This window comes from Scyliorhinus torazame, chromosome 21, assembly GCF_047496885.1.
Source record: "Scyliorhinus torazame isolate Kashiwa2021f chromosome 21, sScyTor2.1, whole genome shotgun sequence".
NCBI lineage: Eukaryota > Metazoa > Chordata > Chondrichthyes > Carcharhiniformes > Scyliorhinidae > Scyliorhinus > Scyliorhinus torazame.
Window position 1 is genome coordinate 9,561,858 of NC_092727.1, and position 25,896 is coordinate 9,587,753.

Sequence of the window (25,896 nt, forward strand, 5' to 3'; positions counted from 1 at the left end):
GCGCCAAGTGGAGAGAGGTTTTTTTCCCCCCGACCCGGAGGCAAGCTCGAATAGAAGGGTTGTGATTGCTCTGCTTCCTTTTCAATGGGTCTTTTTGCAAACTAAACGCAAAAAAAGTTGGAGTAAATATATAGATAAAGAGCCTCGCAGACCTTTGGATGGTAGGTATAAAGGTGGCAATCTCTTGTCCTTTCCGCAACTGGACATAAATGAAGGGCCATCGAGGTTTGGATTGCTTCCTGAGCCATTTTGGCTCCTGGTCCTTCAGGAAAACTTTACTCTCGTGTTGAAACTCTCCATGGCTTGATCTCTCTCTGAACTGGATAATTGTCTGAAGAGAAATGATTTGCAGTGCTGTATTTGGGGGGTGCGACCAGCTGGGTTGCTGTTGCAGAGAGCTGGCACGTACGTGAGAAGGCTGAATGGCCTCTCTGTGCTGTAGTCGTTCAATAGTTTGATGATCCCTGCAGTCTCTTCCAGCCATTACCTGCTCCGGGCTATCTGAAATAAAGATTTGGCGGCTTCTGTGAATAGAGAAACAGAGGGCGGAATTCTCCCCCCGCCCCACGCCGGGTGGGAGAATTGCCCGGGCGCCGCGCGAGTCCCGCCACGCCGTCCCGACGCCCGCCCGCGATTCTCTCCCCCCCCCCCCCAAACTGGCGCGGCGCGAATCACGGCTGGCTGCTGGGAGAATCGCCGCTTGCCGTTGGTAATGGGTGAGCGGCGATTCTCCGGCCCGGATGGGCCGAGTAGCCGGACCAACACGACAGGTTCCCGCCGGCGCCATCCACACCTGGTCCCTGCCGGCGGGAACAGCGCGGGAACGCTGGGGGGGACGGCCTGTGGGGGGGTGAGGGGGGTTCCTGCACCGGGGGGGGGGGGCTCAAAAGGGGTCTGGCCTGCGATCGGTGCCCACTGATCGGCAGGCCGGCCTCTCTGAAGGAGGACCTCCTTTCCTCCGTTGCCCCGCAAGATCGATCCGCCATCTTCTTGCGGGGCGGCTGCGGGGAGGACGGCAACCGCGCATGCGCAGGTTGGCGCCGGCCAACCAACGCATGCGCGGGTGACGTCATTTACGCGACGCCGGTCACGACATTTACGCGGCGCCGCTTTTACGCGGCGCCAAGGCCCAGCGCACGTAAGTGACGCGGCGCCGCTCCTAGCCCCCTGGGGGTGGGAGAATAGGGGCTGGGAACGGCCTCCAACGCCGGCGTGAAACACTCCGGTTTTCACTCCGGCGTCGGGACTTAATCACCCGATGGGAGAATTACGCCCAGGGTTCCCCGTCAGAACTCTGAACCACGATTTCTTATAGGCGTAGCCTCCTGTGCAACACCCTTTCCATTTCTGCATGATTTGGTGGCTTCGCTTTAATCTCTCTAAGCCCCAGGTGCTTGAACCACCCACACCATCCCCCTCTTTCCGTTGATATCCTCTCCCTAAAATCCCATTTCTTTCAGCTTTCGGCTACTCCAAATAGCACCTTCTCTGCCTCACCGTCCATTTTTTCCTGTTCTCATGAGACCTTGAGGTATATCTCTCTGTAAAGGGCGGCTATTGAATTCCTAGATGTCAGTTCTATCTACTGATGAAAGTTATTGGAAAAACCTAAGTTTCCATATTCTAAGACAATGAGTAGATTATTTCAGCTATTTAAACTCCAGTTGTGCAAAGCTGCACGCTGCATGCTTGGTTTGAAGGAGTAACGAAGCAATACTACTTGAATTCATGAGCTAAATAAAAATTGAATGTTTATTCAATTGAATTTCCATGCTGAACTTCATGCATTCCAGTGAATCTTTGGGTACTTTGCCAAAATATGTTGGTTGAATTGCTGCTGAACAGGAACTAGCAGCTTTGGATATTTTTAGCTGGCGGCATTTCTTAAATTTCTGCCATGTACATATTTTCTGGATTATTTCCCTGTTTTGTTCTGTCTTTTTTCAGAACATTTACTCCCACTTGTTCAGACTTTCATGTGGAATAGGCAGCTGTTGCAGAATAATAAATAGCATTCAGCCAACAACATTAGGAGTATGTATCTTTAGCTTTTTCCATAATGCTGAATCACTTAGATTGAACACTTTCAGATAAGGTGGATATCAATCAGAGGGTGCAGAATCTCTAACATCTGACAAACCTCTTAAGATTCCAGAGCCTCAAAGATTGAACCCATGTGGCATCAATGCCCCACATGAACCCAAGTATATACAATCTGTAAGTTCACAATATACAATGTAATTGAGCAATTCACATGATTTAGTGGTCATACTGAAACATGATTAAAGGATGGTCACGACTGGGAGTTAAATATCCAAGGGTATCAAACTATTCGGAAGAACAGAGTGGATGGTCAGGGAGGTGGTGTAGCTCTGTTATTTAATGATGACATCCGGGTAGTAATGAGGGATGACATCGGTGCTTTGGAGGATAAGGGTGAATCCATTTGGGTGGAAATCAGGAATAATAAGGCGAAAAAGTCACTGATAGGAGTAGTCGATAGGCCACCAAATAGTAACATCATGGTGGGGCGGGTAATAAATTAAAAAAATAACTGATGCATGTAGAAATGGTACAGCAGTTATCATGGGGGATTTTAATCTACATGTTGATTGGTTTAACCAGGTCGGTCAAGGCAGCCTTGATTAGGAGTTTATAGAATGTATCCGCGATAGTTTCATAGAACAGTATGTAATGGAACCTACGAGGGAACAAGCGATCCTAGATTTGATCCTGTGTAATGAGACAGGATTGATTAATGATCTCATAGTTAGGGATCCTCTCAGAAAGAGTTTTCACAATATGGTGGAATTTAAAATACAGATGGAGGGTGAGAAGGTAAAATCAAACACTAGTGTTTTGTGCTGAAACAAAGGAGATTACAATGGGATGAGAGAAGAACTGGCTAAGGTAGACTGTGAAACAGTCTTATGGTGAAACAGTTGAGGAACAGTGGAGAACCTTCCAAGTGATTTTTCACAGTGCTCAGCAAACGTTTATACCAACAAAAAGGAAGGACGGTAGGAAGAGGGAAAATCGACCATGAATATCTAAGGAAATAAGGGAGAGTGTCAAATTGAAGGAAAAAGCATACAATGTGGCAAAGATTAGTCGGAGACTAGAGGATTGGGAAATCTTTAGGGGGCAACAGAAAGCTATTAAAAAGCTATAAAGAAGAGTAAGATAGATTATGAGAGTAAACTTGCTCAGAATATAAAAACAGATAGTAAAAGTTTCTACAAATATATAAAACAAAAAAGAGTGGCTAAGGTAAATATTGGTCCTTTAGAGGGTGAGAAGGGAGATTTAATAATGGGAGATGAGAAAATGGCTGAGGAACTGAACAGGTTTTTTGGGTCGGTCTTCACAGTGGAAGACACAAATAACATGCCAGTGACTGATGGAAATGAGGCTATGACAGGTGAGGACCTTGAGACGATTGTTATCACTAAGGCGGTAGTGATGGGCAAGCTAATGAGGCGAAAGGTAGACAGGTCTCCTGGCCCTGATGCAATGCATCCCAGGGTACTAAAAGATGGCTATGGAAATTGCAAATGCACTCGTGATAATTTACTAAAATTCACTAGACTCTGGGGTGGTCCCGGTGGATTGGAAATTAGCAAACGTAACACTACTGTTTAAAAAAGGAGGTAGGCAGAAAATGGGTAATTATAGGCCAGTTAGCTTAACTTCGGTGGTAGGGAAGATGCTGGAATCTATCATCAAGGAAGAAATAACGAGGCATCTGGATGGAAAGTGTCCCATTGGACAGACGCAGCATGGATTCATAAAGGGCAGGTCGTGCCTAACTAATTTAGTGCAATTTTTTGAGGACATTACCAGTGCTGTAGACAAAGGGAACCAATGGATGTGGTATATCTGGATTTCCAGAAAGCTTTTGATAAGGTGCCACACAAAAGGTTGCTGCATAAGATAGTGATGCATGGTGATAAGGGTAAAGTAGTAGCATGGATAGAGGATTGGTTAATTAATAGAAAGCAAAGAGTGGGGATTAATGGGTGTTTCTCTGGTTAGCAATCAGTCGCTAATGGTGTCCCTCAGGGATCAGTGTTGGCCCCACAATTGTTCACAATTTACATCGATGATTTGGAGTTGGGGGACCAAGTGCAATGTGCCCAAGTCTGCAGACGACACTAAGATGAATGGCAAAGCAAAAAGTGCAGAGGATACTGAAAGTCTGCAGAGGAATTTGGATAGTTTAAGTGAATGGACTAGGATCTGGCAGATGGAATACAATGTTAACACATGGGAGGTTATCCATTTTGGTCAGAATAACAGCAAAAGGGATTATGATTTGAATGATAAAATATTAAAACATGCTGCTGTGCAGAGGGACCTGGGTGTCCTAGTGCATGAGTCACAATAAATTGGTTTACAGGTGCAACAGGTGATTAAGAAGGTGAATGGAGTTTTGTCCTTCATTGCTAGAGGGATGGAGTTTAAGACTAGGGAGGTTATGCTGCAACTGTATAAGGTGTTAGTGAGGCCAAACCTTGGCGTATTGTGTTCAGTTTTAGTCTCCTTACCTGAGAAAGGATGTACTGGTTTTGGAGGGTGTGCAGAGGAGATTAATAGGTTAATCCCAGAGTTGAGGGGGTTGGATTACGAGGTGAGGTTGAGTAGGCTGGGACTGTACTCGTTGGAATTTAGAAGGATACGGGGAGATCTTATTGAAACATATACAATTGTGAAGGGAATAGATAGGATAGATGCGGGGTGGTTGTTTCCATTGGCGGGTGAAAGCAAAACTCGGGGGCATAGCCTCAAAATAAGGGGAAGTAGATTTAGGACTGAGTTTAGGAGGAACGTCTTCACCCAAAGGGTTGTGAATCTATGGAATTCCATGCCCAGTGAAGTAGTTGAGGCTCCTTCATTAAATGTTTTCAAGATAAAGATAGATAGTTTTTTGAAGAATAAAGGAATACAGGATTATGGTGTTCGGGCAGGAAAGTGGAGCTGAGTCCACAAAAGATCAGCCATGATCTCATTGAATGGCGGCGCAGGCTCGAGCGGCCAGATGGCCTACTGCTGCTCCTAGTTCTTATGATGAAATACTCCATTCTTTTTCATCCCAAACGTGATAAATATATGAGGCTTACCTGGAATAATAGTAGGATGTTTACATCAGCTTTGTCATTCCAGCTTGAGGAAAAGGCCAAAGAGGTCAAAATGTCGTCTCACTCCTGATTAGTATTCAGCAAGTTCTGCTGGAAGGGTAAGATAAAGTCATCACAGTCCCAGAAGACCACAGGCTGCCTGCCCCTTTGAGGGGGAGAGCTGACTGGTGGTGATTTAGCCTGAGGATCACCATACCTCAGGCGAGGGGAAAGGTTGAGAAGCCGGTACAGGAATTCTGCATTACAAAACCAGCTGTCTAGCCAACTGAGCTGCTGGAAATTAGTGCGGTCCAGAGACAAAACGTTGAGATTTCTCAACTAGTAATAAAATCGTTTTCACAATTTCAATTCCAATAATGCCTTGAAGGCAGCTTGTTTAGTACTTTCTCATTTGATCACTTGGGCCATCTAATGTTTTGCTCATGGTCATTGTTTGGAAGCTACTTCTTAAAAGGGAATTATTATTTGACAGATAAAGTCTACTAAGTTCAAGTTGTTGGTGTGAGCATGTATTCTGGACTACATGAAACTTGACCGCATGTTGAAGAAAAATCATTATTTTGTCCATCGTAAAATACGCACTGGCTCTCCAATTTGTATTGCAGAGAAAGAAAACAAATAAGCTTTGTGTATTTAAAAATGCAAATATCAGATATTGCTTTTAGTAATGGAACGGTAGGGCAGCATGGTGGCGCAGTGGTTAGCACTGCCGCCTCATGGCGCCGAGGTCCCAGCTTCGATCCCGGTGCTGGGTTACTGTCCGTGTGGAGTTTGCACATTCCCCCTGTGTTTGCGTGGGTTTCGCCCCCACAACCCAAAGATGTGCAGGCTAGGTGGATTGGCCACGCTAAATTGCCCCTTAATTGGAAAAAATGAATTAGGTACTCTAAATTAATTTTTAATAAAGTAATGGAACGGTAATTAATATGATTTAATTTCATGTCTCTAGAGTCGGATGTCAGCTGTTCCTGTCAAAATTGTTGAAACCAAAGGGATAAAGCGTAAAAACGAAATGGAGGTATGCAATACCATGAAACATTTGCTTAAAAGGAGAGATTTTGGGTGAAGAGGGTTGTCAGCCTGATTTCTGTTCCATTTATTTAAATGGAGATCATATTGGACAAGTTCTCCTATAAGCATGATATCCTCTGACCTACTATTCCTCTCTGGCTTCTTGCTAACCAACATTTTACACCCATTCATAAAGATAAAGATAGACTTCCATTGGCCTTTGCTTCAGCTACAAATAAATAGTCTATTAAATAGAAATTTTCGGTATTTAAAAAAATGTATTTCACAGGTTGTGGGTGTCGCTGGCTAGGCAAACATTTGTTGTCCATCTTTAATTGCCCTTGCAAATGTGGTAGCGAGCTACCTTTTTAAATCACTGCAGCCCACGTGGTGCAGATATACCAACAGTGCTGTTAGAGGGACTTTGACCCAGTGACAGAGAAAGAATGGCAATAAAGGATACAAGTCAGGATGGTGTGTGGCTTGGGGGAGAATTTGCTGCCCTTATCCTTCTAAGTGGTTGACATTGCGGGCGGTTGGAAAGAGCCTTGGTGAGTTGTTGCAGTGTATCCTGTCAGTAGTCTATGTTGCTGCCACTGTGCTTTGGTGGTGGAAGAGGTGAATGTTTAATGTGGTGGATGTGGTGTCAATCAGTTGGGCTATTTTGTCCTGGATGGTGTCAAGCTTCTTGAGAGTTGTTGGAACTGCACTCATTCAGGCAAGTGGAGAGTATGCCATCAGACTCCAGACTTGTACTTGTACCAGATTGTGGCAGATTTTAGTGGGTCAGGATAAGTTCCTTGGTGCAGAATTCCCAGCCTCTGACCTGGCCAGGATTTTCTGCCCATTGCAGGCTTCATAGTGGGCAGGAGCAGAAAATATCGTCAGAGTGAAGAAAACGGTTTTACTTTATGCCAGTGGCAAAACAGGTTTCAGTCGTCTGCACCTGATTTCAATGGCAGCGTATGTTTCCTGCCAAGCCATGTCGGGAACCTAGGGCGAAATTCTCCGGAAACGGCGCGATGTCCGCCGACTGGCACCCAAAACAGCGCAAATCAGACGGGCATCGCGCCGCCCCAAAGGTGCGGAATGCTCCGCAACTTTGGGGGCCGAGCCCCAACATTGAGGGGCTAGGTCGGCGCCGGACGAATTTCCGCCCCCCAGCTGGCGGAAAAGGCCTTTGGTGCCCCGCCAGCTGGCGCGGAAATGACATCTCCGGGCGGCGCATGCGCAGGAGCGTGTGCGGCCGCTGACGGCATTCCCGCGCATGCGCAGTGGAGGGAGTCTCTTCCGCCTCCGCCATGGTGGAGACCGTGGCGGAGGCAGAAGGGAAAGAGTGCCCCCATGGCACAGGCCCGCCCGCGGATCGGTGGGCCCCGATCGCGGGCCAGGCCACCGTGGGGGCACCCCCCGGGGCCAGATCACCCCGCGCCCCCCCCAGGACCCCGGAGCCTGCCCGCGCCGCCTTGACCCGCCGGTAAGGTAGGTGGTTTAATTTACGCCGGCGGGACAGGCATTTTAGCGGCGGGACTTCGGCCCATCCGGGCCGGAGAATCGAGCGGGGGTGCCCACCAACCGGCACGGCGCGATTCCCGCCCCCGCCGAATATTCGGTGCTGGAGACTTCGGCAACCGGCGGGGGCGGGATTCACGCCAGCCCCCAGCGATTCTCCGACCCGGCGGGGAGTCGGAGAATCTCGCCCCAGATTTGAATGTCATGAATACTTATTATAATGGCCACTTGCTGATAATTCCCCATCCACACTGAGTAAATAGGGCATGTATTTACAACCGGATATAAGTGACGTGCACCTGGTGAACAGTACTTCACTTGTGACTTTGAGGTTTGTTCACATCCCTTGTATTGTACAGTTCTCGATCACTTCACAGGCACATCACAACACTCAGGAAGCTTTCAAAGACAAGGTCCTACCTACCCTACTAATGATAAATTGGAGCTGGTGTGTAAGGGAAGCTGGGGAAGGAGTGAAAGTGGCAAAGGACGCATTCGGACATGTGACCAGAATTCTGTGGGTTGGAAGTGTCCTCTGAGCCAGGATGGGGAAAAGTGTCTTAGAGAGGCATATAAGCGAGTTGGGGCCAGAATGGAAAGATGGCAGAGTCAAGAGGTGCTTCAGTTTTACACTGCCCTAGTAAGGACTATCATTACCCTTGACCAGGGAGGAGGAGGGCACATCAGTCAAGTGTGGTTATCAAAGCTCCCTGTAAACAGGCACTCCAATACACAAACAGGTGAGACTTCCTCCTTCAGCTGATCTGTGACCACAAGAAACAAATCATACAGCTGTGAGTGAGATACCCAGGAAGCTGTCATGACTGGTACACCTGGAGTAGCATTCCGATCCCTGAAATCTTTGAGGGACCATATGGAATCCAGTGTTTGCCCCTTGGTGTCAAAGGATACCTGCAAAGGAGGACATCAGCACCAAAATCCTGCCAAGTAAAATACTGTTATGCTCATACCATTGCCGAAAACTAGTAGAGCAGAGCATTGGCATTTTGAAACACAGTTACAATGTCTTGAGAGATCTGGTGGATTTGCAGTACACGCCCCAGAGGGTCCTGAATCATCGATGTTTACTGCGTATTGTACAACCTGGTGCTGCAAAGGGTAGAAGACTTGCAAGATGCCAAAATGGAGGAGCTGTACATCTCCAATGGGGAGGACATTGAAAGGGCTGGGGGCGATGAGTTTGAGGGAACTGAGGCTGCAGGGAAGAGTCCATAGCATAGGCCAGACAAGGCAGGCAAGCATGTGAGGCCTTATTATCCACCAGATTCCACAAGGAGGATGACGAGCAATAGTCTGCATCCTTTTGGACAAGTGTCCTCTCTCTCATGGGTGCAAGTGAATACCAGTGTTACTAACCCTCTCCTTGCAACATGCACTTCAAACTGAGAGTGAGTAGTTACCCATTTTGCAAATCATTGTTCTGTTTGAAGATTATGAAGCCTCGGGAAAATGTGTCCTTGTTGAGATGTGGTCCAACCTGGCGGAGCGTGTTTTAGTATCTCCGAGGCATCCCAGTCACTACAGTAGTCTAGTAGACACAGGGGCTGCTCTACATTCCTTAGTGCACTTGTATGTATGCCTTCAATCTGACTAAACTCCTCAAGGAATTCCATCTGCTAAAATGGGACAAAGCATTCTGTGTCAGCTTGATGGTGAACTGAAAGGTCACACCTGGGCCACGGCAGCTGAGGACGTTATGCAAATCTAACTCCATTCTAACATCACATAGTCCTTTGTGCCACCTTCTTCTCCATCACATCAACATCTGTCACTTTCAGTTAGGGATGTGGGCATGCATTCATCATGACCTTTCCATGGATTTGGGCCACCTGAGGTTCACAAAGTTGATATTCAGTCTGACCTCATGACTAACCCTAGCCCTTTTGGCTGCAAAATGCAAAGATTTCATGAACCACTCAAACTAATACTTTGTTGATAATAAAGAGCAGTCATCGCATTAATTACATTCTGGGTTACATCGGATTGGTACCCTCAAAAGTGTCAAAAGCTACCATGTGGATTCCCAAAGCATGCTCCAATGCTATATTTAACCATAACAAATCATTTGTATTTATTATCAATGATTGTGGCATGGGTATAGATGAGAGGACGCTACTTAGCATGCGTGGCTCAGCTCTGCATCCCTACATTATGACAAGAGCTATGTGGCCTCAATTCAGACACTAAAGTTTAGGAAGGCTTATGGTTCTAAGACTTAAGCACCAGCAGAATGAAGTGCCTAGAGCGATGGCACTTAAAGGTAGAAAGGTGCTCAAAGCTCTTGTTGAGCTTAGTAATGTGCACTTTGAGAGTTGGCAATACACAAGGTGGACAGAATTGTACAAAAGCTCTGAATAAAGGCTTCTAGATTGGGAATCCTGTCAGATGACAGTGAGTAAATGGAGTGTCAGGATCTATGACCCTTCTCCATGCATTTACACATCTCTCCATGGACACAAGACCTTACAGCAATGCAGACAGGACAGCTGAACACTTTAGCCTCAATCTTAAATGGGCAAGAATGAAGATAACATGAACCAGCACATTATGTTAATGAGATTCCTTACATAAGCAGACTTGACATTAAGGATGAGGCATCTTTGATGTTCAAAATGATATGAGGAAAATGCGTACATACTGGAGATATGGAAGCGGACAACGTCTACCAGTGGACCCAGTTTTGATATCTCCCTCTTTTTGATAAGTGAGGGTAGGGACCATGGTGTCACACCTGATGGGGAACAAGGCAGCTGTGAATGAACATTGTGCAAACACCACCGAACATCCCACTTCTGACTTTATGATTGGAGGAAGGCATTGAAGAAGCATGGAAGATGGCTGGGCCGAGGATACTACCCTGAGGAACTGCAAGCCTTGGGTTTGAGATGATTGACCTCCAATAGCCACAACTCTTCCTCTGTGCTAGACATGACTCCAACCAGTGGAGAGTTTTCCCCTTGATTGCCATTGACTTCAGTTTTGCTATGGCTCCATGATGCCACACTCCATCAAATGCTGTCTTAATGTCAAGGGCAGTCAGTCTCATATTATTTCTTGAGTTCAGCTCTTTTGTCCATGTTTGGACTAAGCTGCGATGTGCTCAGGAGCTGAGTGGTCCCAGCTGAGTACAAACTGAACATCAGTGTGCAGGATATTGCTGTGTGTTTCTTGATAGCACTGTTGACGACATCTCCTATTGCTTAGCTGATGAGCAAATGTAGATAATGGGGCAGTAATTGACTGGTTTGGATTTGTCCTGCTTTTTGTGGTCGACAGGCAGTATAGCAGGTTATATAGTATATAATATATTGCTTACTAAATAACATAATGTAAATTTAACTTCTGCGTTTATTTATTTTAATTGCAGTAAGTACTTTAATGGCAGTGTGCAAAGTGTTTTGTTTGCATGGTATGGATGTATGTTATACATGTATGAATGTAGACATACATGAAATAATTATTGTTTTTAACTAGTGACCGTATGATTTTATGTTATATTGGAGGTGAAGCCAAAAACAAATTTCTACTTTTGCATGGATAATAAAGTTCTATTCTATATTACAGTATACTAAATTGCTTAAAGTCACAGATCAATTCTTTGCAGTTTTGTTGTGGAGATGCCGGCGTTGGACTGGGGTGAGCACAGTACGAAGTCTTACAACACCAGGTTAAAGGACAACAGGTTTGTTTCGATGTCACTAGCTTTCGGAGCGCTGCTCCTTCCTCAGGTGAATGAAGAGGTATGTTCCAGAAACATATATATAGACAAATTCAAAGATGTCAAACAATGCTTGAATGCGACCATTAGCAGGTGATTAAATCTTTACAGATCCAGAGATGGGGTAACCCCAGGTTAAAGAGGTGTGAATTGTATCAAGCCAGGACAGTTGGTAGGATTTCGCAGGCCAGATGGTGGGGGATGAATGTAATGCGACATGAATCCCAGGTCCCGGTTGAGGCCGCACTCATGTGTGCGGAACTTGGCTATAGGTTTCTGCTCGGCGATTCTGCGTTGTCGAGCTTCCTGAAGGCCGCTTTGGAGAACGCTTACCCGGAGATCAGAGGCTGAATGCCCTTGACTGCTGAAGTGTTCCCCGACTGGAAGGGAACGTTCCTGCCTGGTGATTGTTGCGCGATGTCCGTTCATTCGTTGTCGCAGCGTCTGCATGGTCTCGCCAATGTACCACGCTTCGGGACATCCTTTCCTGCAGCGTATGAGGTAGACAACGTTGGCCGAGTCGCACGAGTATGGACCGCGTACCTGGTGGGTGGTGTTCTCACGTGTAATAGTGGTATCCATGTCGATGATCTGGCACGTCTTGCAGAGATTGCCATGGCAGGGTTGTGTGGTGTCGTGGTCACTGTTCTGAAGACTGGGTAGTTTGCTGCAAACAATGGTTTATTTGAGGTTGCGCGGTTGTTTGAAGGCAAGTAGTGGGGGTGTGGGGATGACCTTGGCAAGATGTTCATCGTCATCAATGCCGTGTTGAAGACTGTGAAGAAGATGACGTAGTTTCTCCGCTCCGGGGAAGTACTGGACGACGATGGCTATTCTGTCGGTTGTGTCCCATGTTTGTCTTCTGAGGAGGTCGGTGCGGTTTTTCGCTGTGGCGCGTTGGAACTGTCGATCGATGAGTCGAGTGTCATATCCCGTTCGTACGAGGGCATCTTTGAACATCTGTAGATGTCTGTTACGCTCCTCGTCTGAGCAGATCCTGTGTATACGGAGAGCTTGTCCATAGGGGATGGCTTCTTTAATGTGTTTAGGGTGGAGCTGGAGAAGTGGAGCATCGTGAGGTTATCCGTGGGTTTGCGGTAAAGCGAAGTGCTGAGGTGACCGTCCTTGATGGAGACGAGTGTGTCCAAGAATGCAACTGATTTTGGAGAGTAGTCCATGGTGAGTTTGATGGTTGGATGGAACTTATTAATGTCATTGTGTAGTCGTTTCAGTGATTCTTCGTCATCCAGTACTTCCCCGGAGCGGAGAAACTATGTCATCTTCTTCACAGCCTTCAACACGTCATTGATGACGATGAACATCTTGCCAAGGTCATCCCCACACCCCCACTACTTGCCTTCAAGCAACCGCGCAACCTCAAACAAACCATTGTTTGCAGCAAACTACCCAGTCTTCAGAACAGTGACCACGACACCACACAACCCTGCCATGGCAATCTCTGCAAGACGTGCCAGATCATCGACATGGATACCACTATTACACGTGAGAACACAACCCACCAGGTACGCGGTACATACTCGTGCGACTCGGCCAACGTTGTCTACCTCATACGCTGCAGGAAAGGATGTCCCGAAGCGTGGTACATTGGCGAGACCATGCAGACGCTGCGACAACGAATGAACGGACATCGCGCAACAATCACCAGGCAGGAATGTTCCCTTCCAGTCGGGGAACACTTCAGCAGTCAAGGGCATTCAGCCTCTGATCTCCGGGTAAGCGTTCTCCAAGGCGGCCTTCAGGACGCGCGACAACGCAGAATCGCCGAGCAGGAACTTATAGCCAAGTTCCGCACACATAAGTGCGGCCTCAACCGGGACCTGGGATTCATGTCGCATTACATTCATCCCCCACCATCTGGCCTGCGAAATCCTACCAACTGTCCTGGCTTGATACAATTCATACCTCTTTAACCTGGGGTTACCCCATCTCTGGATCTGTAAAGATTTAATCACCTGCTAATGGTCGCATTCCAAGCATTGTTTGGCATCTTTGAATTTGTCTATATATATGTTTCTGGAACATACCTCTTCATTCACCTGAGGAAGGAGCAGCGCTCTGAAAGCTAGTGACATCGAAACAAACCTGTTGCAGTTTTGTGGCAAATAATAATTTCTACTGATTCTGTGCTCCTCCATCATTCAATCTAATTTACACTGTAATTTTACTTTTACATGTAATTCATCTGTAAAATATTGTTAAGAACCAAAACCTGGATATCTCAGATAAATCCTTGCAAAAGTAATGGCTATTTTGCTGTATAACTACAATGTTCGACTTCATGACAGGAATGCCCTGCTGCTTAGTATAAGCAGTAAACCCAAAAGATTACTTGCGAGAATCACCAAGAGCAATACCATTTTGAGGCTTTTGATACTGATGTTGCAATGTACTCAACAGTTCTTTGCACATTTCACATTGTTATTTTGCTGTTGCTTTGTTATTTTGTTATTCCCAATATGAGTTTAGATTTTGTTGTCAGTAGACTAACAGTGATACTTAAATACCTGTGGAAGTTTTACATTGGATAGTAATTTTATATATATTCCATATATCATCATGAGCACAATATGAATCTGTGCCCTTTGGATCTCAATTCTTGTCATTGATTAATCAAGAGAGTCCCACTGTCAGATGATCCTGTAGCACTGAATTCTCCACAGAAATGGAAGTCTGGAAAACCAAATTAATTGATGGCCATCAGCCTTAAAATGAACCGTACTGTACATCTGCTCAAGGATCATCCAAACAGTCAGTTGTCTCTCCAGCAGATTGTTATGGTACCTGGAACTGCCTATTTGTTACAGACACTTCATCAGTGAGTACTGATTCTCAAGATCAATGCATTATCTTTCTTGATACCTACCATCAGTTACATTTTTCATTCACCCAAGATGTAGTATTTTGAACATGGAAGAATGCTTTCTGGAGGATCATCAAAGAAAGGATTACCAAATTGGGAAACTATCCAATCAGGCAACCTTCTTTCTAATGATCCTGCTAAGAAAATTAGATTGTTAATACAGCTTGTGTTTAAACCGAGGGCTAAGGGTTTCCAGACAGTTCAACTTTAAGTTACTAAGAGTTCTGTTGCCTCTTATCCAGGAAATGAGGTAGCATTATGTTCAATTTGTTAACTGACTTAGTTGAAAGTTTGCCTATCCAGGATACTGGGCATTTGAAAGGGATGGGGGCGAAAGGCCTACCTTGGCCACAAAAGCTGGAGATAATTTAAATTATGCTGTTGTTAGGTTTCATGATACATGAAATTCAAGAGAAAAATTCCAGACTTCTAAAAAGGAAAGCTGTCTCAGGCTGTTCTTTAGATGTTAGCGACGTGTCATTAAACATGGAGGAAAAATTCTAATTCCAAAGATTGAAACAAATTCACCCTATGGCCTAGGTGAATCCTTGCTGAAACATTGATGCTTCGCTTTCATAAATTGGAGGGGCACTCTGACTATATTGCTAATGAATGGATGCACTGGATCAAGAGCTGGAGTTACTGATGCTATTCTACTTTATCTGCCTTGTTTCTTTGATCTTGCAGCCATGTAGGTGAGATGTTACTGCTTCCTTCAATAGATATTTTGAGTATACAAATGGAAATTGTAAGAAACTAACAAAGCTTCAATGTTATTTGGACTATTTAAGTGGGGAACCTGTTGCTTTGTGCACACCCCGAATTATTGTTCATTTGCATGTCTTCTCATCCAAAAACGTCAATTTAAATATTGAAGAGTCCCCAAACACTTTTAATCATCTCTCACAACCAGTAGCCCAATTCTACTCACATTCTTGTACAAACTGATAAAATTCCACATTTAGCTGCACCACCATGTCAACTGCTAAAAGAAGAAGAATTGCATTTTGTTTCGCAAAGCAAATAAGAATATAATCCTATTCTTTCCATCTTATATATCATAGAATGAACATTGTGAAGCGCCTGTTCAAACCAAAAGACATGTGCCCTTGGCTTCTGCTTCACATGGAGGAGGATCAGTGGAAAAAATCCTGCAAGGTAGTAAAGCAACCTGTGTAAATATTTACTGAATTATTTTTAAATTAATCATATTGCTCCAACTCTTTTTGGACATAACTGGACTCACTCATGTTTCTTCTCATACATTATCCTTAAAAATTGAAGTGATTAGACTTTTAGCAGCAAGACCCGTTTGCCTCGCAAGATCTACCCAGATCTCGCGAGGTGTTGAGATCAGAATCCTGCCCACAATGGGTGTGACCAAGCCATGCTCGGGCTTTCCGTCTATTTAAGTGAGCTCACCCGGGATCTACTGTCCCCCTCAGGGAGTACTCAGCCAGGTGCCGTTCAGTATTGATCCACACACAAAGCTCAGCCATGATTTCATTGAATGGCAGAGCAGGCTCGTGTGTTTAATTTCACACTCAGCTTATTGAACTCAGCTACTTTTTCAATATGAATAACTCATTCTGTTTGTGTGTACCCATGTGTGATTTGCTAAAATGTTTTATTTATTTATGTGTACATCTTGGTCTGATTTATCATGGGGTCTAGATTATCTGGTGGGAGGGGGGTGATGTTCTGGTTGTAGAGTTAGGAGGAAATTGGGAGGCCTGGTTGATCAAAGAGAAATATTTTAAATTGTGTTTGTATAACTAGAACTCTAAATATTAATAGAAATTAATATTTGTATGAAAATATGTTTAGCATATTGAAAAATGCATAGTGCATAAATCAGTCAGAAATTAATTTACACCAAACTAGTTTCATAATTGTTCAGCAATGTTCATATTTACATTCATATTTACTGCCCAATAGTTCAATGTCTATTCTTGAATTAGTTGAATAATTCATAAATGCTGCACAAGATATATAATATATATCTTAATCGTTGAATCACGTTTCTTTATAAAGAATCCACATATACTTCAGGATAGTCAAATTCTAATTTATTGAAAATAATCCGGTTAATTCAGAAAATTCTGTTATCTACTTTACCTCTTGTGTTTTTCAATAGATGCCAATGAAGTAGTTAATGTTCTGCTGTCTGCTTATACAGAAACTTTAAGGTAACTATTTTCAATTAGTTTAAACGTGATACTATTTGACATTATTCATAGCCTAATAAAATCTTTCTTGCTACTTATATATAAGCCAGAGAACAGCAGTGAATGCCAAGCATGTGCAACAACTTAACACAATCCTGGAAGAAGCTAGGGCCATGGAAAGATATCTGAAACAGAAGAAAGAAGGTCTCAGACATAAGCTTACCATGATTGCTAATGCCCTTCATACAGAATGATTATTTTTGGTTTGATGTTAAATTTTGACAACATGTGAAATATGAGAAATTCTATAGTTTTGAAGACGTTTAAGAAATAACTGAAGTGGCGTTTAGATTCTGTTTGATAATTATCCCGCATGTTGCTCATTCTTTCACCTATCATTTTGTGTTTATATAATCTTTTAAGGTTATAAGATTGCAAAGTATCAGAGAAGTTATTAGTCGGAACTATCCAGCCGTTCTTCTGGACCCGCTGACAGCGAGGGGTGCATTCAACCGGAAACCCGCTGTTCACAACGGCAGGACCATAAGATCCCACTGCTGCCTCCCGCTGCCGTGAAAAATGCAGTGGGTTGTGTGGTAACTCCTGCCCATGGTGTTTCCCTAACTAGAATGCAGTTTGTTCAGAACAGAGAACCAAATGAGAATGTCAAGTTTGAGAATGGTCTTTCCCTTGAAAGAATAACCAGTATTTCAGCCTTCCAATGTTTCATTACATTTATAAAATATATGTACAGTTAATATAATTTTAAATAAAATGCATAATATATTTTACCTACTTTTGTTCAATTTCAATAGTTTTCGATACAAGCACAAAGGGAGAATTAACATTTCTTTTGAATGAATTTTCATTATTTGTGGGAAATTCTAATCATGCTGGGCTTTCCTGCATCTACTGTGTTAGGATTTGGATTCTATACTAAACTATAGAGTAAGAAAGTTCTTGTCTGGGAATAAACTTATTGGCAAAATGGGCAATCACTAATTTAGAATGAAAACTTAACAAGGTTTATTTGGCAACAAAGATTTAATACTTAATATTCCTCCTTGAAGCAGTTCAGAGAAGGTTCACTTGACTGATTCCTGGGATGAAGGGACTATCTTTTGAGGAAAGGTTAAGCCTACACATTGGAGTTTAGAAGAATGGAAGGCGATCTTATTGAAACATAAGATCATGAGAGACAGGATGGATGCTGAAAGGATATTTCTCCTTGTGGAGAAGTCTAGAACTAGAAGGTGCAGTTTAATGTCCCCACTCGGCACACAGAAAATTAGGGGTGAGATCTTCTGGCCGTTCACGGCGGCTGGATCTTCCGGTCCCATTGATGGCGCACTCCTGCTGAGAATCCAGAATAGATCCTTGGGGAATGCTACTTGTCACATTCTACCATTCAGATTACGTGTACTTTATCCCCACTTCGTGTCCCCTGCAGCCAAACCAATTTTTGTAATCGAAAGGCTGCTTTCAATTCTCATTTTTGTTAATAATCTCTTGTATGGAATATATTGAATGCAATTTTGGTCATGCACATAGATAACTACATGATTAGTGACACCCTCAGTAGACTCATTTAAATTAGTCAGACAAAATTTACCTTTAATAAACCTATGCTGGCTGGCTCTTATCAGCTTACATTTGTTCAAGTGCTCGGTTATTTCTTCGAACATCTCCCACTGTTTTTCTAGCTTTTATCTGTTAATAGATTTCTGGACTCTCAGCCATGACTCATTATGCATTCTTGGCCGTGAGGCAGATATCCATTAGAGTGCTAAAACAGCTGCACCCAGGGAAAACATTTACTCTCACTCTCTCCCACATTTACTCACCCTCACTCTCCTACTCTCACTTTCACCGACACTCTATCCCACAATCATTCATCCTCTCTCTTTTCCACACTCATTCATCCTTTCTCTTTCCCACACTCATTCATCCTCTGTCTTTCCCACATACTCTCCCTCCCACTCTCTTTCTCACACTCCTTCTTTCTCCCTCACTCCCTTCCTCCCACACACTCTCGGTCCCACACTTGCTCATTCCCTGTCCCACACGCACTCTTTCTCCCACACTCTCTCTCTCTCTTGCCCATACATTCTCTCTCCCACACACACACACTTTTTTTCTCTCTCTTCCACGCTTGCTCTCTCTCCCACACTCACTCGTCTCTCTCACACACTCATGGAGGGACAAAGGAATTTTCCACTCCTGTTTTGGGGGCTGGAATTGAGAGCAAGGGCGGATAATCTTGTGGGAGCCCCAAAAACATGTTTTACATGTTGGTGTGATTTTCCATTGTCAAGAAGATTGAATGAAATAAAGATTTAAAAATTGTATAAAATAAAGATTAAAGAATTAGATGAAAGGGAATTGATAAGATTATAGCTGCCTGGAGGGTTTTTGATAGGCAAATTAGCTTAGCAGCAGGGTAAGAAGATATTTACTTAAGTACTTAAGGGGCAGCATGGTGACACAGTGGTTAGCATTGCTGCCTGACAGCACCAGAGACCTGGGTTCAATTCCGGCCTCGGGTGACTGTGTGGAGTTTGTACTTTCTCCCCATGTCTGCGTGGGTTTCCTCCAGGTGCTCCTGGTTGTCCCATAATGTCTAGGGACTGTGGTAGTCGGTATTAGGGGTATTACGGGACCTAGGTTGAGGCTGTAAGATCATTGGTGAAGCCTGCCTGCTGGTTCCGCCCAGTAAGGTGGAGTATGTGTCTCCCATAGTAGCTGCATTCTGTACCTGCGCTGCTTGGGGAAATGTCTAGTCCAATAAAGCCTTCAATTGTCATCCAATCTCGCTTCTGGAATCATTGATCGAGTATCAATTTATTGGACTAGATTTTAAAGAATGGAGCTCCGAATGAAGCCGGAGTGTCTGCAACTCAGCCCCCACGAGGCAAACTCAGCGGCAACCTTCAAACACTGGCTGGTGTGCTTCAAAGGATACCTCAGGATGGCCACGACTGCACCCATGGAGGACCAGAAACTGCAAGTTCTCCACTCGAGGCTGAGCCTAGAGATCTACACCTGCATCGAGGATGCGGACGATTTTGAGGCCGCGATGGCCCTGTTGAAAGGACACTACATTCGCCCAGTAAACCAGGTTTACGCCCGACATCTGCTAGCGACAAGGCGACAAATCCTGGGGGAATCGCTGGAGAAATTTTACCGCGTGCTCCTGGTACTAGGTAGGAACTGTGACTGCCCGCAAGTTTCAGCCAGCGACCACACAGAACTTTTAATCCGGGACGCATTCGTTGCAGGTATGCTGTCCTCCCAAATCCGTCAGCGGCTGCTGGAGAAAGAGACACTAGGCTTCAAGGAGGCACGGGCCCTTGCTAGATCCCTGGTTGTGGCCTCCCGAAACGCCTGCGCAGACGTCACCGACCGCGCGCATCCCCTTGGGCAGTGTGGAACCCACCCGCGGCCGACCCCAATGCATCCCCCATCTCCCAACAAACTTGTGCTGCGCGGCTACCAGGCAACAGCGGGTTCCCCGCTGTTATTTTTGCAGGCATGCCAAGCACCCCCGGCAGCGCTGCCTGGCCCACTCCTCCACCTGCAAAGGTTGTGGCAAAAAAGGCCATTTTGTGGCGGTATGCCAGGCCTGGGCGGTCGTCGCTGTCTCCGGGGGCGAACCGGGGCTGCCACCACAACTCTCACCACGGGCCACATGTGGGCCTTGGGCGCCGCCATCTTCATTTTCCCGATCCATGATGCGGGCCCCGGGCGCCGCCATCTTGTTCCCCAGGGACCACGTGCGATGCGTGGCGCTGCCATCTTGCCCACCCCCAGCCATGTGCGACCCGTGGGCGCCGCCATCTTGGCTGGAATCTCAGGACCCCGATTCGGATGACCACACACGCCCGAGGAAAATCTTCAACTTTTACCACGACTCGCCTCGGTGACCCTGGACCAGTCTCGGCCCCGAACGCTCTTGACCGTGACAATGACTGTGCTCATCAACGGGCGCAAAACATCCTGCCTGACCGACTCTGGGAGCACAGAGAGCTTCATACACCCCAACACGGTGAGGCGCTGTTCTCTTCCCATACACCCAGTTAACCAAAGAATCTCCCTGGCCTCCGGGTCTCACTCTGTAGAGATCAAGGGGTTCTGCGTAGCGAGCCTCACGATCCAGGGAAGAGAATTAAAAAATTTCCGACTCTACGTCCTCCCTCACATCTGCTCTGCCACGCTCCTGGGATTGGACTTCCAATGCAACCTCCAGGGCTTAACCTTTAAGAATTCGGCAGCCCTATATACCCCTCACTGTCTGCAGCCTTGCGACCCTCAAGGTCGACCCGCCTTCCCTTTTTGCGAACCTCACCCCAGATTTAAAACCCATCGCCACCAGGAGCAGACGGTACAGTGCCCAGGACCGGACCTTCATTTAAAAATAAATAAATAAAAAAATTTAGAGTACCCAATTAGTTTTTTTCAATTAAGGGGCAATTTAGTGTTCAATCCACCTACCTTGCACATCTTTGGGTTGTGGGGCGAAACCCACGCAAACACGGGGAGAATGTGCAAGCTCCACATGGACAGTGACCCAGAGCTGGGATCGAACCTGGGACCTTGGCGCCGTGAGACTGCAGTGCTACCACTGCGCCACCGTGCTGCCCAGGACCGGACCTTCATTAGGTCCGAAGTCCAGCGGCAACTGAAGGAATGTGTTATCGAGGCTAGCAACAGCCCCTGGAGAGCTCAAGTAGTGATTGTAAAGACTGGGGAGAAGCACAGGATAGTCATCGATTATAGTCAGACCATCAACAGGTATACGCAGCTCGACGCGTACCCTCTCCCCCGCATATCTAATTTGGTCAATCAGATTGCACAAGACAAGATCTTTTCCACATTGGACCTCAAATCTGTCTACCACCAGCTCCCCATCCGCCCGGGTGACTGCAAGTACACTGCATTCGAAGCAGATGGGTGGCTCTACCACTTCCTAAAGGTTCCCTTCAGTGTCACTAATGGAGTCTCGGTCTTCCAACGGGAGATGGACCGAATGGTTGACCAGTACGGTTTGCGGGCCATGTTTCTGTACCTCGACAACGTCACCATCTGCGGGCACGACCAGCAGGACCACGACACCAACCTCCGCCAATTCCTCCATGTGGGCAGCACGGTAGCATTGTAGATAGCACAATTGCTTCACAGCTCCAGGGTCCCAGGTTCGATTCCGGCTTGGGTCACTGCCTGTGCGGAGTCTGCACATCCTCCCCATGTGTGCGTGGGTTTTCCCCGGGTGCTCCGGTTTTCTCCCACAGTCCAAAGATGTGCAGGTTAGGTGGATTGGCCATGATAAATTGCCCTTAGTGTCCAAAATTGCCCTTAGTGTTGGGTGGGGTTACTGGGTTATGGGGATAGGGTGGAGGTGTGGACTTGGGTAGGGTGCTCTTTCCAAGAGCCGGTGCAGACTCCTGCGCCCGATCGACAGCGATAGGGGGTCCTCCTTCATGAGCGACGAACTGCATCAATTCCTGCTCAGCAAGGGTATCGCCTCGAGCAGGACGACCAGTTATAACCCCCGGGGAAACGGACAGGTAGAGAGGGAGATCCGAACGGTCTGGAAGACCGTCCTACTGGTCCTAGGGTCCAGGAATCTCCCAGTCTCCCGCTGGCAGGAGGTCCTTCCCGATGCACTCCACTCCATCCGATCACTGCTGTGTAGCACAATGAACGAAACTCCTCATGAATGTCTCCTTGTGTTCCCTAAGAAGTCCTCCTCTGGGACCTCGCTCCCAACTTAGCTGGCAGCTGCTGGGCCCATTCTGCTCCGCAAACACATGCGGGCGCACAAGTCGGATCCATTGGTAGAGAGGGTCCACCTCCTTCACGCTAACCCTCAGTACGCCTACATGGCCTACCCCGACGGCCGGCAGGATACAGTCTCCCTACAGGAGCTGGCACCCGCTGGATTCCCCCCCCCCCCCCCCCACACCAACCCCACCCTCCCTCCCACCGGCGCACCCCACGGCCGCCCCCTTCCCAGGTGGATCGGTTCTTCTACTGGTCCCACCCAGGGGTGATGAAACTACCGAAGAAGCCAAAGTCATGCTTCCAGAGTCACGGATGCCCGAGCCGGCGCCTGCATCACCGCCGAAACTGCAATGATCACAGAGGACGATCAGGGCGCCCGATCGAATAATTGCTTCATTCTGATATGTACATGTAAAATGACTACTGTAAATAGTTGTGACATGTAATAAGGCAAAACACTGTACTACCGACGGGTACCACCATAATCTCTACCACTGTATGATGCGAGACCACCACCCCCACCAGACTTTTTTTAACAGGGGATGAATGTGGTAGTCGGTATTAGGGGTATTACGGTACCTAGGTTGAGGCTGTAAGATCAGTGGTGTGGGAGGTACCTGAGACAGGAAGATCATTGGTGAAGCCTGCCTGCTGGTTCCGCCCAGTAAGGTGGAGTATAAGAGTCTGTGTCTCCCTAGCAGCTGCATTCTGTACCTGGGGGAAACATCTAGTCCAATAAAGCCTTCAATTGTCATCCAATCACGCTTCTGGAGTCATTGATCGAGCATCAGGGACGTGCAGGTTAGGTGGGGTTACGGGGATAGGGTGGAGGTGTGGGCTTAAATAGGGTGCTCTTTTGGAGGGTCGGTGTAGACTTGATGGGCCAAATGGCCTCCTTCTGCACTGTAGGAATTCCATGGATTCTATTGAGTGGAGAACAATTGAATATAGAAGCCAAGTTTCTTCTGGGGTTAGGGACACCCTCGCACCTAACATCAGCGGGGTTACTAGCACAATTGTGATTGTCCCTGCCTCCACCGATAATATGCATCCTGATGTCGAACGTCGGGATCTCAATTTGAATATATTTAAATTTGATTATCAGTCCTTTAAGCTTGATTGTCCCTCCATAATAAATTTTTAATTCGTGTTGGCATGGGGCACGCTGACATGAATCACAACAGGTTCCGCATTACGTGCACCTGGCGAGCGGAAGCGGCTGAAGGCACACAGATGAGTACAGTCCCCGGGGGAAGGGGGGGGGTAAGAGGGTCATGCCCAGGTAATATCCTGGCACTGGGTGGGGAGGGGAGTTCCATGGGGGCAGTGTAGACCGGGGGCAGTGCGTTGTATGGTTTCTACTTTTATTTATTTTTAAAATCAGGATGCACTTAAAAAGACACCTTGAACTTTTTAAAACCCTAAGTTGCTTGTAGGGTGGGCTCAATCAGCACGATGTTGTGACACTTACCCAATACCTTTTCCTTTACAGCGAGTCTAGTTATTCGGCTGAGGGATCCATCCTTAGGGCCAGCGGCTGTCACCCTGTTTTCACACCCATAGCGAACAGTGCAAACAAATTGGAAAATTCTACCCTCATTTTCTCTCTCTCTTTATCCTGGGCTATCTCTCTCTCTTGGTCTCTCTGACTCTCTCTCCCCCACCCCTCACACACACACAAATACCTTGTTTTCTGCTCCTCCAATCACAGACTGCTTTATCTTCCAAGTTTGCTGCTAACTCCACTGACCAACATGTTGAAAAGTGCCTCAGGATCTGCATGCAGCCCTTGGACATGTTTGTTGGTGTTATGACCCCCTGGGCTAATGCTCAGTCAATTCCAGCCCAACTTGACCCGGAGTTGCAACACAACTGAAATTAATAAGTGTTTCTTAGAAAAACATCCAAAGTCTTTGGCTCTTGGCAGCCAATAACTGAAGTCACCACATTTGTAAATTTAAACATAATTAAGTTTTTTAATAACAATAAGTTTAATTAATTATGCAGCAAAAAAAACAGGTTAAATATCATTCAATTTCTACTCATCCCAACCTCTGCACACACACAAGGCAGACAAACACAGAGGGGAGAAGAGGGATGTAAAAATACAAATGAAAGTAAAAATATAAGAGTCCTTGTTTCAAATTGTTGTTTTTGGCACTTCTTCCTTCAATTTAGGCTTTCAGTTTGAGATTTCTGTTTCCAGTCTGTAATGGTTTACACTGCAGATTCATGCAGGTCTCTGCAGTTTCAGAAATACAGCAGCTTTCCTGGAGAAAACACAAGAGAGAGAGAGCAGCTCCTTTTCTCTGAAAGTCCAGGACTCCAACTGCCTTTCTCCGGCTCTCAGAAAATCATCCCACTGAGGCATGACCCAATCATAGCCTGTTACTCGGCAGAATACGGCCTTTTGGCCAATTAATTGGCCACCAGCCAACCAATCAAACCAAGTCCCACCGATCTCTTGGGTGCTGAAAAGCCTGAGGTTTGTTGTCCAAAGCTAGCATAGTGTACTATGCTGTAACATTCAAGTTCCTCATTTCCCCTGCTCGGCTCAAACGTATATGTTCATTATGGATCAAAATGCTAACTGTAAAGATAAAGAGAAGGGGGAACAAGGGAATCTTCAGGAAAGGCCTTTACATTGGGCAGGACGTCTCAAAAGAATCTGGATGATTGACACTTTTATTGGGCTGTAATATCATCTAAGCTTGCAGATTTTGCTGACAAGGTGAAATGCAGGAAAAACATTCCCGATAAAGCTTGAAATTTAGAGTCCTGTCCTTTCAATGCAAGACACTGGATCCTGAAAGCAGAGTTGAAGCACCATATCATTGTGTGTGGACAGGAAGGTTACTGAGGAGGCTTTTGTGAGCTGTACTCAGGAAAACCTTGTGATATCCCTCAAGGCAGGCATTTTCAGAGTCGGGGCGCGACTCCGAAATGAATGAGGAGATCAACTTGTCCGCCACCCTGAAGAAAGTTCGGCAGACATTGAAATAAAAACAGGAATTGCGGCAAAACATTCATTTTAACTGCCTGAACCTGGTCTGCCAACGACAGAGAGAAATTGTCCATCCTCAACAGATCGGCCTTCACCCACCCCATCAAGCTAGTGAAATTAAACATCCGAAGCCCTGTCCAATCTTGGGGCACCTGCACCCCCAAATACCTAAAGTGGGTTGCTGCCAAATGGAAGAGCAACCCCCCACCCCCTCTCCCACTCCATAAAATACTTGCCTTTTCCTAGATTCAATTTATATTCCGAGAACGTCCCAAATCTCTGGAGTAGCTCCATGATATTCCCCACCGGCCGTGCTCAGTTCCGAAATATACAACAGCAGATCATCGGCGTATAGGGACACCCTATGCTCCACCGCACACCACTCCCCACCCCCCTCTTTTCCCTTCCACAACCCAATCTACTTTAGTGCAATGGCTAAGGGCTCTATAACCAATGCAAACAATAGGTGGGACATAGGGCATTCCCGTCTCGTACCCTAGTGCAGTACAAAATACCCCGAACTCATGCTGGTAGTGCGAACACTCTCCATGCATTCCTAATACAACAGCCACACCCGAGCCATAAACCTTGGCCCAATTCCAAAACTCTCCAGTACCGCCATCAAGTAACCCCACTCTACCCGAGCAAATGCTTTCTCTGTG

At 46.1% G+C, this 25,896-nt stretch overlaps 1 protein-coding gene across 2 annotated transcripts; it reads left to right on the forward strand.

The window, feature by feature from the left end:
- Nucleotides 1-52: 52 nt before the first annotated feature.
- On the forward strand, nucleotides 53-17,195 carry LOC140397948 (testis-expressed protein 12-like). 2 transcript variants are annotated; one of them, XR_011937347.1, is made up of 6 exons: nucleotides 53-161; nucleotides 6,088-6,156; nucleotides 14,822-14,976; nucleotides 15,346-15,439; nucleotides 16,419-16,470; nucleotides 16,556-17,195. XR_011937347.1 is itself a non-coding variant. In XM_072486203.1 (5 exons), the coding sequence occupies exons 1-5, from the start codon at nucleotides 159-161 to the stop codon at nucleotides 16,701-16,703; spliced, it is 366 nt and encodes a 121-aa protein (XP_072342304.1). In that variant the 5' UTR covers nucleotides 53-158; the 3' UTR covers nucleotides 16,704-17,195. The 2 variants fall into 2 exon arrangements, 1 of the variants encoding a protein (XP_072342304.1); XM_072486203.1 differs by lacking the exon at nucleotides 14,822-14,976.
- The last annotated feature ends 8,701 nt before the right edge of the window (nucleotides 17,196-25,896 follow it).

Excerpts from the sequence above, each read along its gene's own strand:
- LOC140397948 (XM_072486203.1), top strand. Across the intron at positions 15,440-16,418 it reads AGTGGAAAAAATCCTGCAAG|ATGCCAATGAAGTAGTTAAT; the intron begins GTAGTAAAGCAA and ends GTTTTTCAATAG. Across the intron at positions 16,471-16,555 it reads GCTTATACAGAAACTTTAAG|CCAGAGAACAGCAGTGAATG; the intron begins GTAACTATTTTC and ends CTTATATATAAG.